The 15,815-nt window shown below is 37.3% G+C and overlaps 1 protein-coding gene across 1 annotated transcript; it reads right to left on the reverse strand.

Moving 5' to 3' along the window:
- Positions 1–7,992: 7,992 nt before the first annotated feature.
- LOC134537044 (pro-resilin) lies at positions 7,993–15,601 on the reverse strand. The gene is made up of 2 exons (XM_063377267.1): positions 15,532–15,601; positions 7,993–8,791 (listed from the first exon to the last, which is right to left on the reverse strand). The coding sequence occupies exons 1-2, from the start codon at positions 15,547–15,549 to the stop codon at positions 8,306–8,308; spliced, it is 504 nt and encodes a 167-aa protein (XP_063233337.1). The 5' UTR covers positions 15,550–15,601; the 3' UTR covers positions 7,993–8,305.
- Positions 15,602–15,815: the final 214 nt, after the last annotated feature.

Consider the following 15,815-nt stretch of genomic DNA (forward strand, 5'->3'; position numbering starts at 1 on the left):
AAGATCAACCTTTTTATTTTATTTTTAGCGTAATTTCAGTAATGCCAGTTTTATTGGACTATAGTTCATGTAGCTATCATTACTGCTGAGCAGTGCATTACTTTGTATAGCTGGTACTAGCGATTAGCTGTAGTGCTGTGTAAATTATATATGTAATTCCATTGGTTATAAAAGTACATTTTGACATAAATGTGTGAAATAACTGGGGATAAAAACTCCACTTACAACTAAACAGGACACACTTGAACTTAAAAAATAAAAATAACACCACTTTTTGCCATTAAATTTTAAAAATGCAATTTTACTTATACGTAATGGTTAAGGAAACTAATTTTTTTTGTATTAGTTACAAATAATGTGGAACTTGGAGGCATTAGGATGTCTTTTTACCTAAATTATTTTGCAATTTTTAATAACAGTATGCAAATACTTACTTACTTAAAACATCTGATGGTGACAACTCCCAGTGATACCACTGTATTTTAGGACAGGATGAACACCGGATTTTTAATTTTTGTGGATTCCAAATGCAAATATTGAAAATTTCTATAGTTCATTAAAAAATATTGAATTTAAATAGAATGAGTAAAATTGTTTTTTAATATAACTAGATAGTTAATGTGTCATATTTTAACTAATACTTGTACATAACATGGTTTTATAAATGGTAATCAATATTTTATTTAATTTAGCAATAAAACTACATCAAAACTAAGAAATATGTTATTTGTTTCTAATTCTTAAGGGTATTTTTAGCAGTAGTTGCAAATTGATTATTATTGGCTTGATTTTGACCTATCAAAAATTTTCTATTTTGCACAGTCCCACCATCTATACTTCATTCTGCAGTTCACTTTGCACATGCAGGTCCAGTAATATGTTTACTAAAATATCTATGAACACTTTTACTATACAACCGTGGAGGTAAGAAGTAAGAAAGTTGGCGTGTACAATGTTTGCCATGTTAATATTTTAAGTCAAAATGAGAATGACCCCTCACCTCTCCCCCTTTCATATCTGCATAGAAAAACTATTTTTTGTATTAATGAAGTTTAACACTAATTTTTTTGCGGATGTGTTGGTATTAGGTTTGTTTAGCAATATTCACTACATGATGACATCTTTACGTTTCTTCCTAGCGAGTTATTCCGATAAAGCTATCTCCAACGCATTCAAACAAACAATAAACAAATCTAATAAATTATCTATTTAATAATCTAGTACTAATTTTAACAAATCATGACAGAAAAAAACATAATAAAAAAGACCAACAAAAAGATAATGAGTGCGTGGTCACCACTCACGTTTGGAGTGAAACTTCACAGACACAGTGAAAGGTGATTGGTAGAGTGAAAAAAATATTTGAAACACCTGGGCAAGTGTTCAGGCATACATGCGTGTGTAAATAATACGTACAAGTGTCTTAAGTGCGAAATTTTGCATGTGCAAAACTATTCAAGTGAGCAAGTAATTATGAAATTGTGGAAGTATGCAAGTGCGCAAGTACACAAATGCGCAAGTATGTTAGTGCATAAGTATGCAAGTGTGCTCTAACGCAAACATGCCATCGAGCGCTGCTGTTTCTGAGTTTTTGGTGAGTCATTTTATAGCTATTCTGGTACAAAATGGAGATTGGTACAATTGTGAACCTCTAGTGTCCTGGCCCTGGGTTCTAAGTGTAATTGGGATTATTGTCCGCCATCTTGGATTCTGATGTCACGGTGGCCATTTTTTGATGACCTTGACTTTAATTTAACCCTGGGGGTCATATTGAATTACCTTGCATCCGGCCGCCATCTTAAACGAAGTTACATTCATCATTTTATTTTCTAGAACTTTTCACTATATTTAATTATGACATCAAGCATGTGATGAAATACTTGCAAATAGTCTTACAGATGTCTGACTCTCTACTTTATTCGCTCAGAGAGTTTCTTTTTTTTGGTAGGTAGATTTTTAATAAAGACTACCTATTAGATCCGTTACCATTGTGCAACTTCCGGAAAATTTTTACATACTTTTTAGTTTCATAGTCCATAGACTCCAAAACCATCATCAACTCAAAAGGTTTATGGACACGATAACTGCCGTAATTTTGCACAAATTACTTCCAAACTGATCAGTAAAATAAAGTAATGGAAAATCTCGGAGTTTGTTAATGGGCAAAATCCGACCAAAGGGGTGGAAATGGGGAAGGTTTTTTGGAAAAAAAGGAAAATCATTGCAACTCCCATAGTATTATGAATATCACTTCCGTTTGAACATGTGATAACTCTTAGGAGATGTTCCAAAATCTTTTGTCTAAATATATTTTTGATACAAGCAACCATAACTGAAAAGGGTGGAAAAAACTAGGGTTGGAAGACAAAAAAAATTTATTACTCCTTTAGTACGTGCACAATTTAATCTGTACAAATTGTTTTGTAAATATTATATTTATGATCTAAAACTTGTGTCTGAAACAATTTTTGATAAGATAAACCATTTCTGCAAAGGGTTGAAAAAAGGGTGGGAAAAAAACAAATCATAATTTCTGGACCATATACACTATTAATTCCATACTTATTTATTGTGAAACCTTCAAATGTTACTTATAACTTTCATCTGAAATATTTTATACGACCAACCATTACTGCAAGGGATGGAAAATAACAGAGGTTGAAAGATAAAAAAATAATAACGCTTTTATTAAGTACACTATCAAATCCATTCAAAATCTTTGTAAACCTTCTAAATATTATCTCAAAACTTTGTTGAAACAATTGTTATACAACCAACCATTGCTGCTAAGGGTAAAAAATGGAGATAAATGGACAAAAAATTTCTAACTCCCTTATTAGGTAACTGGTAAAATAATTAATTGTAAATCTTTCAATAATCATCTAAAACTAAAGTCTGAAACAATGGTTGATAAGACGAACCATTACTACAAGGGGTTGGGGAAAAATGGTTTAAAAAAAGAAAAAAAAATACAACTTCCATACTTTGCTCACTATCTAATCTGTTCTTATTTTTTTGAACATTCTATATATTTTCTAAAATAATTGTCTTAAGGAAATTTTTATGTAATGAAATGCAGGGGGTGGAAATAAGGGTTAAAGATAAATAAAATATTATGTTTTTAAAATTGTATATTATAATTTATTGTAAAAATTCTAAACATTATCTAAAACCTTTGGCTGAAACAATTTTTGATGAAACAAAATATTACTGTAAAAACATGGGTTGAAATTTAAAAAAAACTAATACTTCCTTTCTATAAAATTCTTTCAAATATGTTTTAAACCATCTAAATATTATATAAACCTTGGTCCAAAGCAAATTTTTTTACGATTACATATTAGTGCAAGGGATTAGAAATAGTGTTTGAAGGACAAAAAAAAACTTCTTTAGTAGGTATAATATGAAATTCATTCTAAGCTATTCAATTCTGTATGCATTGAGTTTAAAATATTTGAAACATTTTCGCTGCACACAGAATATGAGAAAATGTTTTATCGATTATTTTGGAGAACAACATGTGGGATACAAGGACGTCCATACCCAGGGAAAAGGGAACGGGGGGGGTGTTATTACGTAGAATGGTTCAACACTAAAATATTAAAAATACTCTATACTCCCAAGTCAAGCATAACCCCCAACCTTGATGGGATATCATGTACATTAAATTATTACATTGTTCCAGATGTTTATAATGGTTTCCAGAAGAAACAGTTACTTCAAAATCTACCTACGCCTGTAGGCTGAGCCAAAAGGGATATTTTTTCAATCACGCTTTTTTATTTATGGCTGTAAAGATTTCAAAAAGCATTCAAACCAAAGAAAGTTTATACGGGTGGCCACACTGGCTTAAGGCGATCGATCGTGCTAGGACAATGTTGCGCATCATCGCCCACGTACCAAATAATTTGATTCCTGAGTAAGTATTGTTTGCTCAGCACTGCACATGTTTTTGTACATGAAATAGGCCGAACAAACTACTGGTTAACGCTGTTCAGTGCCGTACAGTGTTTTAGCAAGATACTTCCCTTGTGATCCGATCTTAAATCCTTTGCATAATTAAATACAATTTTCCCACAAGTATATTTTCATATTATTCAGTTGAAGATACAGGTGGTGAAAATCTCCAAAAATTTGTTTCAGGATAAACACTATTTTGACCACTTCTTAGCAATATGTACTTATGTTTGTCGACACCAAACACAAAAAAATATTTTTTTGTACTTTTAAAAAAGTTTTCTTTGGAAACTAGTTGCCAAAAATATAGTTTGTAATACTATAAGAAAGATGTTGTAACTTTGTACAACACATGGCTATAGTTATGTTTGCATATTTGAAATTCCTACGTTTTACAATATAATAAGTATTTTGAATGGAAATTAATGCATAATTGATGTTTCAGTCAAGCAGATTTTTATTTAACCATGGAAAATGTTATCAAATTGTCAACAATTGGATTTTATTTTGTTGAATCATGCATGTTATCTGTGTAGTTAATACTGAAAAGCTATTCAGGGAACGGTTTACAAAAAACTTTAACTATTGGAGGTACTGGGACAAAACAAAGCTTAAATTAACGGGCAAGAATCCAAACCCGGTTTTACTGCAAACACTTTTGTAGTGATCCAGTTGTTGTCATGTAAATGTACAAATTTACAAAAATCTGTAAGTTTACTCGAATATTTCTGTTCCATTTACAAAAAAAATACAGAGCAACACATGATGAATCCTGGATGCCTTTAAATGGCAAGACAAGAATGAATGGTGTAGTTAACTTGGACTAATTAATGCCTCCCACACTCGAACAGTCCAGCTCCCAGTTCGGATTACTGAGCCCTAACTAACAGTTTAAATTGAAATGAGGCCCTTTGCGCACATTATCAGTCCATGTGCTCAGTTTGGATCTACCTGAACCCTTCTTCACACACAATCAATCTTGTGATTTCTGTTGCTGTTGGATGTATCATTTCATCGTATAAAATGGAAAAACTTTGGATTTTGCAATTGCAGTTGCACTTTTAGTTAGAAAAAAGGGCGAAAAATATCAAGTAACCATAGAGTATATATAATAAAAAATGTCTGCCATGACACTCAGTTGATGGACTGATTGATTGGACAGACAGTTTGGATTGGTGCGATGCTATTTCCACACAAAGAAGTTCGGACTGAGTGCTCTTGAGCCGACATTCCTATTCAATGGGAAGCCATCAGATCCGACTTATCAGTCCACCATCCTTGCAAACACACAGCAGTTCTGACGGTTTAGTTCTGACTGAACAGTCCAAACTGGCACTTATGATCGTATGTGGCGGCCTTTACAAAGGACAAGACCCCTGAGGTTGGGGAATGAACCACCAAAGTCCTGCAATAATAAGCTATCGCAAAATTTTGCCTGAAGTTAATAAATGTGTATCAAGTATTACTAGGATGAATAAGGAAACTGATAAATAATGCACGTAACCATTGCTGTCTGTTGGTTGAAATGTGTGTACATTGAAGGCCTCGGAAGGATGAGTAACCTACCGAGCAACCTTCTCTTTATGCCCCTGAGTATGAGTAGTTTTGTAGTCTAGCTTAGATTCGTGACTCCAGCTCACCACGCCACGTGACTGAAAACCTAAGATGACAATGATTGAATTTTCCAAAATGTAACTCAAACTGGACCACAACTACACCTTGGACTACCTTAAAATATATATTTGTTGTTTTGAACGTTGTTTAAGCTGAAACTATTTGGAATTAGTCATTACTGAACTCTGAATTATGAAGATACACAGGTATTAAGTGTAAATTGAAAAAAATATATATATGCCTAATATCTCTCATTAGCATGAACATATTACATATACATATATATATATATATATATATATATATATATATATATATATATATATATATATATAATTTACAAATATTCATGACAATTTAAGGGTTTTGAATTTGAAAACTTAATTACTATATGATAGATCAGTAACAACACAGGTGGTTTCCGAATACCTTCTTAAAAGGCCCTTTGGCCTCAATAATCTTTGAAAAGTGCATCTTAAAGGATTTCAGCCAATTTTTTAGACCTCTATAATATCTGCAAGGATATTTACAGAATCGCCGATTCAGCCTTATGTGAAAGGAAAGAGTAGCTCGCGTTTTTACATGCACCCTGTCTGCCTGTGACGCTATATACTTGAGTAGAAATGTAGATTATGTCTTTTGCTTAGTCAGCCAACTGTTATCCACAACCTTTAAAAAGTTTATATATTTCTGTCAGATAAACAACGTGAACGAATGAAAACTTAAAAATCCCCTAAAAATAAAACGAAAAAAAAATTAACGCAAACAGTTGACTGCCGAAACAGTATTTAGCATTTCTTTGTCGAAACACCAGGCTGCGTTAACGTCGAAATAGTTTAGGATTATTTGCCAATGAACACTTAATGCAGCTTTGAAATTAAAGGATAATTTGGTTAATGCTTCCTTATTATTATTTTTTTCGGATGAGGTGTGCGAAGCCTGGTGACGGCGAAGGGAAGCGGGCTTGCTGCGCTAGCCTCGCGCACGGGAGCGAAGGAGGATAGCCGACAGCCGACGACGAGGTGAAAGCAGCAGCGGCGGCAAGCCGGGAGGACCCGGTGCGATCACATCACCCTACTTCCCGCCGGGACTGTACCCGCGAGTGAAGTAACAATGCACCTTCTTCTGTACCCACGCGTCGCCCAAACGCCTTTCTCCTGTCGGGTCCGCGCCTTCTTGGACCTGGCTGACTCAAGCGTGGGGCTAGCTTGGAGCGGCCATATAACAATTCAATCGCGCTGGCGTGTGCTTTTGAAACCTCAACAACATGATCCGTAGGATATCCAAGCTAGTAAATCCCATAAACATTGTATATCCGAATTGTATTAACAAAATATGTGTGTAAAGTCCAAGATAATTCCTAGCTATCGGTACGAGCAATAACATGGCCAAACGAAGTATGGGAACTTGTCTAATGGGATGAGAATATATTATATTAGGTAAATTAGTATTTTCCGTGTAAACTGTTTATGTCAAATTTCGCAGGTCATTTGAAATTTTCCTTTAAAGCACTTTAAAACTCAAAACAAGTTTGTTGAATTGCCAACATACTAGATATACCAACATAAAATTACTTAAAATACTAGTTATATTCTGATAAATGTAATCTTCGTTTTTTTTACAACTTTTAGGCTCTAACGACTTTGTATTGATGTAAGTTTCAAAAGTATTTCTTTAAGGTGTTAACATTTTTCGAATGCCTGAACTTGATAGACTGGTTACTATACTTAGATACCGTGTAAAGACTAATGTGTTAAGAATTAAATTAATTTATGGTATTGAAACTAGGTAAAATAATATTTTCAATATATAATACACTATGCATGGCCTTTGAAAATCTTTACTATGTGATGTCTATCTCAACAAAGGCAATTTTTCAGAATTAAATTATTTAATGTTGTTGTTGAATAAAAAAAATGTAGAAAACAATATGGCATTGTTTGCTTCATATCGCTCCTTCTTAAAAGGAATATATAAACTGAAAATTGTATTGTTATTAAGCATAGTTGGTACCTAGTGACGAGTGAGTGTAAATGCGTGGTGACAGCGAAGGAAAGCGAGGCTAGGCCACACCACGCCTCAGGTGCTGTGCGGGTTTGCCTACCCTGCTCGCAGCACGGCGCTTCCGCCCAGTACAAGCCGAGATGAGATGGGCGTATTCCAAGCGTATGTAGTACAAGTGCGCCACCAGCCAACCCGATTTCCCTGGCTTCATTGCATGCAGGCGCCCACTCTCGAGATTTCCCTTCGCTGCCAACTTTCTTATTGTAATCAGCGTCGGCGCTAATGGCCCGGGGAGGAGAAACCTCGGTCAGCGGTAAACAGTGAGAGGATGACGAGGAAGATCCTTCACTGCTGTGAGATCCGAGAGGAGAGGTTGGGAAGCTGTAAAGGAAGAGAATGGTAAATAAACACTCGTTCTGTTTGTGTTTCTTACGGTGGCGAATGTATTTTTTTCTTTTTTATAATTTTTTCTGGCATTTTTCTATAAAAAGAGCTTTATACAAAATAAGTTGTAGAAAAGAGTGTGTCGCATCAGACACGCGCACCAGTTGTTGTGGGTGCGCTCGCCCCGGGTCGAGAGATGTCAGGGTGTGATGGGGCCGGGGCGACAGTCTTGTGGGGGTGGGGGGGAGGAGGAACAGGGGGGTGGTCGTGGAACAGAGCACTGGCGAGACTCACACTGTGGCCGGCGCTACGCACCACTCAGTCCTTGGGGGGAGGGCGAGGGGGCTCAGTAGGGGCTGCCGTAGGAGCTGGACGGAGCGCCGTACGACGAGGAAGGCGCCGCGTACGTGGCCGCGGGGTAGCCGCCGCCGCCGGCGGCGTACGACGTCTGCTGGTACTGCGCCACCTGGATGGCCTGGCGGATGCCTTCGAGGTCGACGCCCACGACGCGGGTGTAGTAGCCGGGGACGCCGTACTGCGGGGACGGCGCGCCGTACTGCGAGGACGGGTGGCCGCCGCCGCCGCCGCCGCCGCTGCCGCCGACGTACGAGGGCCCGGCCGCTGACTCCTCCTTCAGGATGATGGCGCGGATCTTCTCCAGCAGCTGCGGGTCCACGTACGAGCCCTCGTTGCTGGAGTAGCCCGAGCTCACTTCGATGTAGTTGCCGCCGCCGCCGATGCCGCCGCCGCCGCCGCCCCCGGACGGCCGGCCGTAGCTGTAGCCGCTAGGAGGCTCCGCGACCGCGGAGGCCACCAGAGCAGCGGCGAGACACTGTCGGCAGAACACACGCCGCGTCAGGCAAACACACTCCACTCTGCATCCCAGCCAGTGCCTCCAACACTGCCAACCTTCTTACTGATGGGCATCAATTCCAGCCTGCCACTCATTTTTTTTCTTTTAGGGATTAAATAATTATGACGTATTCTATTGAAACACATTTTTATGTCACAAAACTGTTTCCTGCTGCCATGTACGACTAAAGCCTTTCGAGTTAAGTTAGCAGATCGCTGACCGAAGGGCGTTATACCATGACGTTCGGATAAGGTACCAAATTAGCACTGCCATGTTGGAACACAACCGTAACCTAACTCGCGGGTCGTATTCCAGATTATGCCCAAGCTAAGGTTCAGTTCAACGGGACCCTCTGTTTAGAGTAAGGGAGAAGTAAGAACGTAAAGTACGCCATCTTGGTTTCAACTTTTTATTGGGCAATAAAAATTTTATAGCGTTTCATATTCAAATTTTTGCTGATTGTTGTTTAAAATTTAATGAAATATATGAAGTTATTAATGACCAGTTTTGTATTATTTTACCCTTTCAAGTCAGTGGAATTTATTTTTTTAATTCTTTTTCGGGAATTACTAAAATTATAGTTATACTGTCAAAAGTCACAATGTTATGGTCTTTGAAAATATCCAATTTGTAATCTCAGCCATAACGCTGGTCAATTTACGATACTAAAACATGAAAAAAAAAATAATGGCATAAAAACTGTTGAAAACATTTGTGGCCTATTGCAGTTTTCTGGCTCTCCCACGTAAAAATATATATATATATATATATATATATATATATATATATATATATATATATATATATATTGTTATTTCCGTGCAGAAATTCACAGATTCACAGATTCACGATTTGCTGCTAAATTTAACTGACATTTTTGAGCTGTTTGGAGTGTAGTAATTTTATAAACTGGAAAAACATTTTGGGAGGACTTTGGTCCGCATTCTGTTACAACCATCGATATGTTTTTTTATTGGCTAGTAGAAATCACTCCAGGAAAGAGAGTGCCGTACACCACGGCAAATTCATACCCCATTTTACCTGGAAAGTGTTAGTTCTCTGTCACCGTCTCTGGAGTAATCGGTTTCGAGGAGACGAAATTAAGTATCGCAGGCTTTGGCGGACATTGTCTGGAGTTTCTTGGCTTCTGGGTTCTAGCCACGTAGCAGCTACCCTTAAGATGGCGACTGCAAGATCGATCGAAACATCGGTAAAATATTCGCCTTCAACGTGGCTAGAGTAAACGTAAGTCAAATATGGGAATAATCTTGCATTATCGACGGGAATATCTATTAACGAAACTACAAGCTTTTAATGGTGTTTCTTGATTATGAAATGTTCACAGTAAAGATTTTTCCTGACTGGCTTAGATTTGTTGCTACTTTTATAAAGCTTGTTATAAATTAAATGAACCAATAATACCTGCTGGAATTCATTGGTGTAGTAACCGAATGTGATGAAGGTACGTTTGATAATCATAATCAATATACGATAATACACTAAGAAACTGTGGGATCCCGATAACAATTATTGGTTTCAATAATAGTTAATTCTGTTTCTATTTATTATTTTTAACGCTCTAGAGGCATGATGCATTATGTATTTCTAGGCGTTTGTTTAATGAAACAGATAAATTGTTCTATTTCGTGCTTAAAAAGACTTATTCAAACGAAACAGTGTACAAATTTACATCTTATAAAATGTTAGTATAGAAAATTTATATTAGATTCATGAACAAGTTATACCGCTCGTTAAAATACAAAACCATACACAAGGAACTGGACAATTTCAGGGACAAACACGACTCGCAGCGCACGGAGGTTAAAGGTAAAATGTGCTTACACGTGTAGGTATTTTCTAGTAACTCTGAATTCAGTAAGCTAATGATATGTGTGTGGTTTGACTTTTGTCGGATTTCGTTAATGCTAACAATTCTGTACGATGCCATTGGCAACAATTTAATTTTTTTTTACTGAAGCAGTTTATCGACATATTTTATCATTTTGCAGCAAAACAAGCAATGGCTAATTAATTATCCGGATTAAAAAGTATACGTTTGCATTTACAAGACGTATGTTATCAAGTTTTGTCATCGAAATATTCTTTCTATGTAATAGAAAAAATATTTTGAATATTTTTCCACAAAATTCAAAGATTTGTATCACTCTTCACCATAATAGTATTTGCTTTGAAATTGTTTGTAATAGATGTTGTATAGTACACCCGATAATTGTATGGCCTCGTTTGGGACAAAAATTCTTGTCTAATGCTTTCAACAAGTATATTTTATCTACTATTTCCACCATCTGAAATGTATTTTGATTCTTTGTCATCAGTAGAAAATTTTCTACCAAAGCATAGCTATATTTTGAAGTAAGAATTTTTTTTTAGTATCAAATATTTGCGTATAACTTTCAGAAGTAATTTGAAAAATTTTGTGTATGCGACATTTCTGTTTTTAGCACGTAGTTGGTGGGTTTTCTTTCGTAATTTATTATTTACTAGCTAAATAGTATTTCCAGTGAAAATATAAGCGACTATCTTAGTAAATAAACAAACTTTTTTAAACAGTAAAAATATTTTTGATTTTGGCATTTTTCCGATTACTCGGGAATTCATTCAGTTATAATTTAACGAAAAATCGCATCATTAGAGACCAAATTGCCAATTTTTTTTTTTTTTTTTTTTTTTTTTACGTGAACGCCAATTCATTAAACCGTTGCTCCTGTTGGTTTGCGGGTAGCTAATGTTCTAAAACAAAATCTTTCGCGTGTATCGTCCAGGAGTCAAGGGTGAACCCAAGCGCAGTGACCGAAGCCGAGATTGCCGTGACGCACTGGGATCCCACACTGCAGGAGCGCGATGACCGCTGGGAGGCGAACTGCCGATTGGCCAACGCTAGAAAGCGCGCACGAAGAAGTTCACGACCGCGCCGAGGGGTCGTGCCTTGTTAACCGCGCGATAATGCGGTGAAAGGAGGATGTCGGCCTCCCCTCCGGCACTCGCAGTGGACTCTTCCCCCCCGTCACCCCGAGCGGCCCAGGGTGTTACGTCACGGCGGAGGGGAGAGGAGCGCTCGAACCAGCCTCGCACGACCTCAATCTCCTCCACGCATCCTCGTTGCGTCACGGTGGCGGCCACACACTTTCTACTTCTCCTCCCACTCTCCGGCCACTCTCCCGGTCCATCTCACGGATCATTCGTGTCGACCGTCGTCCGCCGTTGGCAGCTTCGAGTCATGGGAAGGGCTAACGACCGTAAGGAATATCTTCGGATTAAATGGGGGCGCATTAAATTCTTAAATATAATAGCCCCTTAAAAAGCTTTTTCAAAACACTTATGACCATTCGTTATCAAATCTTTTGATTTTACATTATTTTTAAAGGTACTTAAGTTAAATCTAATAAAACTTTAGATGTGTAACATCTTAGAGCTCATGGTAAACGGCATTTTGTAGGAGTAATTTTGTCGCATCGAACGGAAATTTTTAATCGCGGTGCTGCCATCTGAGGTGGATGGTGCGAACCAAAGTACACAAAGCCAAAGGGAAATTCATAGCATTAACGGTTTAGTTAATTTTAACAAGCTAGGCAGTTCCAAAGCTGGGTTTTAGTATTTTATCAAGTTTTTTTTAGCTTTTATTGGAGCAGTTTCTTTATAGAGTTTAACATTTTAGTCTGCTAATCAAATAATTCGATATTCAGCGAAGTTGCTCCGGCAGCGAATTCTAGCGGCGAGTCGAAAACTGCGTGTAATTTGCGTCCAGAAATATAGTTGAAAACATAATTTTGGTATGTTTATCCCGCTCGGCGTTATTTCTAAAGAATTGTACGTTAAATTTCGTGTCCGAGTTTCGTATTATAAGTGTATTGGCAACATGAGAACACATGGATTTTCTCTTTAAAGAGGTTAGATGTTACACATCACGGGCAAGTACTAAAAGACTTTAAAAAAAATAGCTCCCTGGGAGTTACGGGGACCACCACTGGCTCGTCCAAGCCAGCACATCTTCCCTGCGCATTCGTGTTGGTCAAAACATCCGCACTCAATACGGGCAGCATCGTTCCTAAAACAGCCCGTACGTAAAGTAAAGCTCTAGACGACGAGGCCTTCAAGATTTCGCAAAAGATCCGCACCATTTGTTATGAATTATACACCTGAAAAAGAATTTACTTTTGTGATAAGCTGGCGAAAGAAAAACGTTGAAGAGCAAAAGTGACACCAAAAGGAAAATGCACAGACTCTCAAAAATTCTAGTTTATTACGACAAATATTATATTGAAAAATTCCATGAACCTACAAAGTTGAATATTAAAAGTGGTTCACTTATTTTCAGCAGAAATGAATTATGTTTTTGCGGTGACTTTGTAGCATATGATTGAAACTGTGCTATCATACATAAACACACATAGTTTTTAAATAAAATAATATGTACGAGTTTTACAATAAATAATACTCAATTTGGTTTATGTGCAAAGTGATACTTCCGCATTACGTTATTGTGCATCTACCAGAAATTATTTCTTGGAGACAGAAACTAACTAATTATTTTCCGAAGTACGATATCAGTTATTCCATAGCTAGTTTTAAAAAAAATTACTGAATTTTGAATGAAATATTAATTTATAGTTTCTTAAATAAAAAAATCTTTAAAATCTTGTTGTGAAAAAAAAATATAATGCTGCAAAAACTATTTTTTAGGTAAAAAATACTATTTTATATAAATTATTTTTTTTGATTGTGTTTCTGACCAGTATTCATTTTATTGGCGTTTTAAACAGGTTTACGTGCAGTAAAATTTTATAGCTACAGTTTTATATACCTATACTCTTTTGGTATCTTTTCCGGATGAGTGCTTTAAATCAGAAAAAAAAAATAAGATTTAAATTTTTTGCGAAGACTACTGCCACAGTACATGATAATGTTTACATAACTAAAATTGAAAAAAAAATTCAGCCATGTATAATACTATATCGCAAAGAAAAAATCATTCTACCATTAGATTTTCATCTTGCTGCTAGCTGGATAGTTCAGCCACTTGCGTTATTGGCCGACTAATTACAAGAGACAAGAATTCTCCCCCTACAACGCCACTGATAGAATGGCTTTCAGTGACAGCCTTCGCGACACAAGTGCCTGAGCATCAAGCCCAGTGGCGACACTAAGACATTAAGGTGGTCGCAGTGCGGATAGAGCAGCTAACATTTCGCTCTGCGCCTCTGTGTGTGGCTAACGCGGTGATCGGCTCAGCGGGTTTCATAGGAAGATAAGGATCAGCTTTATGGTTGTTTCGTGTTACAAACTGCGAGGCGCTTCTGGTGTAATGAAAAGTTCACTATTCCACGGAGAAACACAGATAACGGACAATTACATCGAATTACTTGTAAACGCAGATGCACAGTACCAAAAATCCCCGTCTTTGCAAGATAATTTCGTTTAAAACACTATGGCATAGAAGAAAACCTAAGAAAAACTGAGGTTTTTTTTAAATATGGCAACACAAATAAAACCCTGTATTCATTAACCATAATGTTATAAATGCATTTTTTTAATTAAGTACATAAGCAAACGGTAATTAGGTGTGATATTTTTTTCCCCGATGAACTTATGGAGAGACGGCTTGTTTACCAACTTAATAAATTTAACGTAACCAGTTCAAAAGCCGAATAAGAAAATTTTCTCCTTCGGTAGGGACTTAGACTAATTCCGCCGTGGCCATTTTTTTTTCTTCGTGACTACGGTCATACCCATTAATCGAAGTTTATTTAAGTTACAACTTTAAATTACATATTTACTCGTGGCCCTAATTGAATTTCTAAACATCTGCTTGGTAACTGAAGCTCTAAAAGACAGTTAGGACATACCGTTAAATACGTTGTTCGTAAAACATATTTATTTATTATTTTTAGAAATGTCTGCGCGATACTATATTCAATTTCAAAAGTTTCACAAGTAAACATTTCTGAATTTTTTTTCGAATAAGCATAGCTTAATTACATTTAATTTGTTTTAGGGATATGATCCGTTAAACAGTTGCTACTATTAAAGTATTCAACTTAAATAATAAAATAGATAAATATTAATTAGTTGTGTTTACTAAAACAAAATTCCTGTTAGGCTTTTACGTCATTTCAAGAATAAAACATATCTGAAAATAAATATAAAAAGTTTAATATTATTAAAAGTTTCAAATTATTTTAAAATTTCTTGGATTTTATAATTTACATTTTGGAGCAAAGGTATGTGTAGACTATTCCTGAACACGTGATCTCACAAGAATTCTGAAACCGCATTTGGTGCACTCGGTGCAAAAATCTTGACAGAGTTACCGAGATATCAGATTCGATGTTACAATAGTACCAAATGAAGTTGTCTGGCTTCTGGGTTGTAGCCGCGTCCAAGTCGGATGCATCACCGACGTTTCGGTCGACATTGCAGTTGCCATCGTCAGGGTAGAGTTATCTTATGAGGTTATTACAACCCAGAAGCCAAGCTACTTCAGACAATGGCCGCGAAAGCCTGCGATCTTTATTAATGGTACCAAAAAGAATTATTTACGAACTAAAACAAAACGCAATAACGAACTGAAAATCCGAAAGATTTTTTTTTTTTTGTTCGATAGAGCTGTCCCGCGCACAGCGAGCCTGCGGACTACGCAGACTCCGAGTCGCTACCGGGCGCGGACTCCGAGTCGCTACCGGCGCAGCTGCGCTTCTTACCAGTGTGAGCGCGCTCATGACGTGTGAAGAGTTGTCCCAGACGGAGGCTGCGGGTGGACCAGGTGACTGATGCGGCGACCGGCTGGCCGCGGCGCCTATATATACCGGGCGCGCTGCCGGGAGAGGCGGGTGGAGGGGCGGCCGCGCGAGTGTGAGTTACTGGGAAAGTGCGCTGGAAAGTCAGCCCGCCCCCCTCCCCTCCTCGTTCAGCCATACACCCCTTCTGGGTGCAGGTCAGCCCGACCTGAGCCGCGTTCAAAAGTTCGCAATCATCGCTCCGGTGC

Source organism: Bacillus rossius, chromosome 1, assembly GCF_032445375.1.
Source record: "Bacillus rossius redtenbacheri isolate Brsri chromosome 1, Brsri_v3, whole genome shotgun sequence".
NCBI classification, from domain to species: Eukaryota; Metazoa; Arthropoda; class Insecta; order Phasmatodea; family Bacillidae; genus Bacillus; species Bacillus rossius.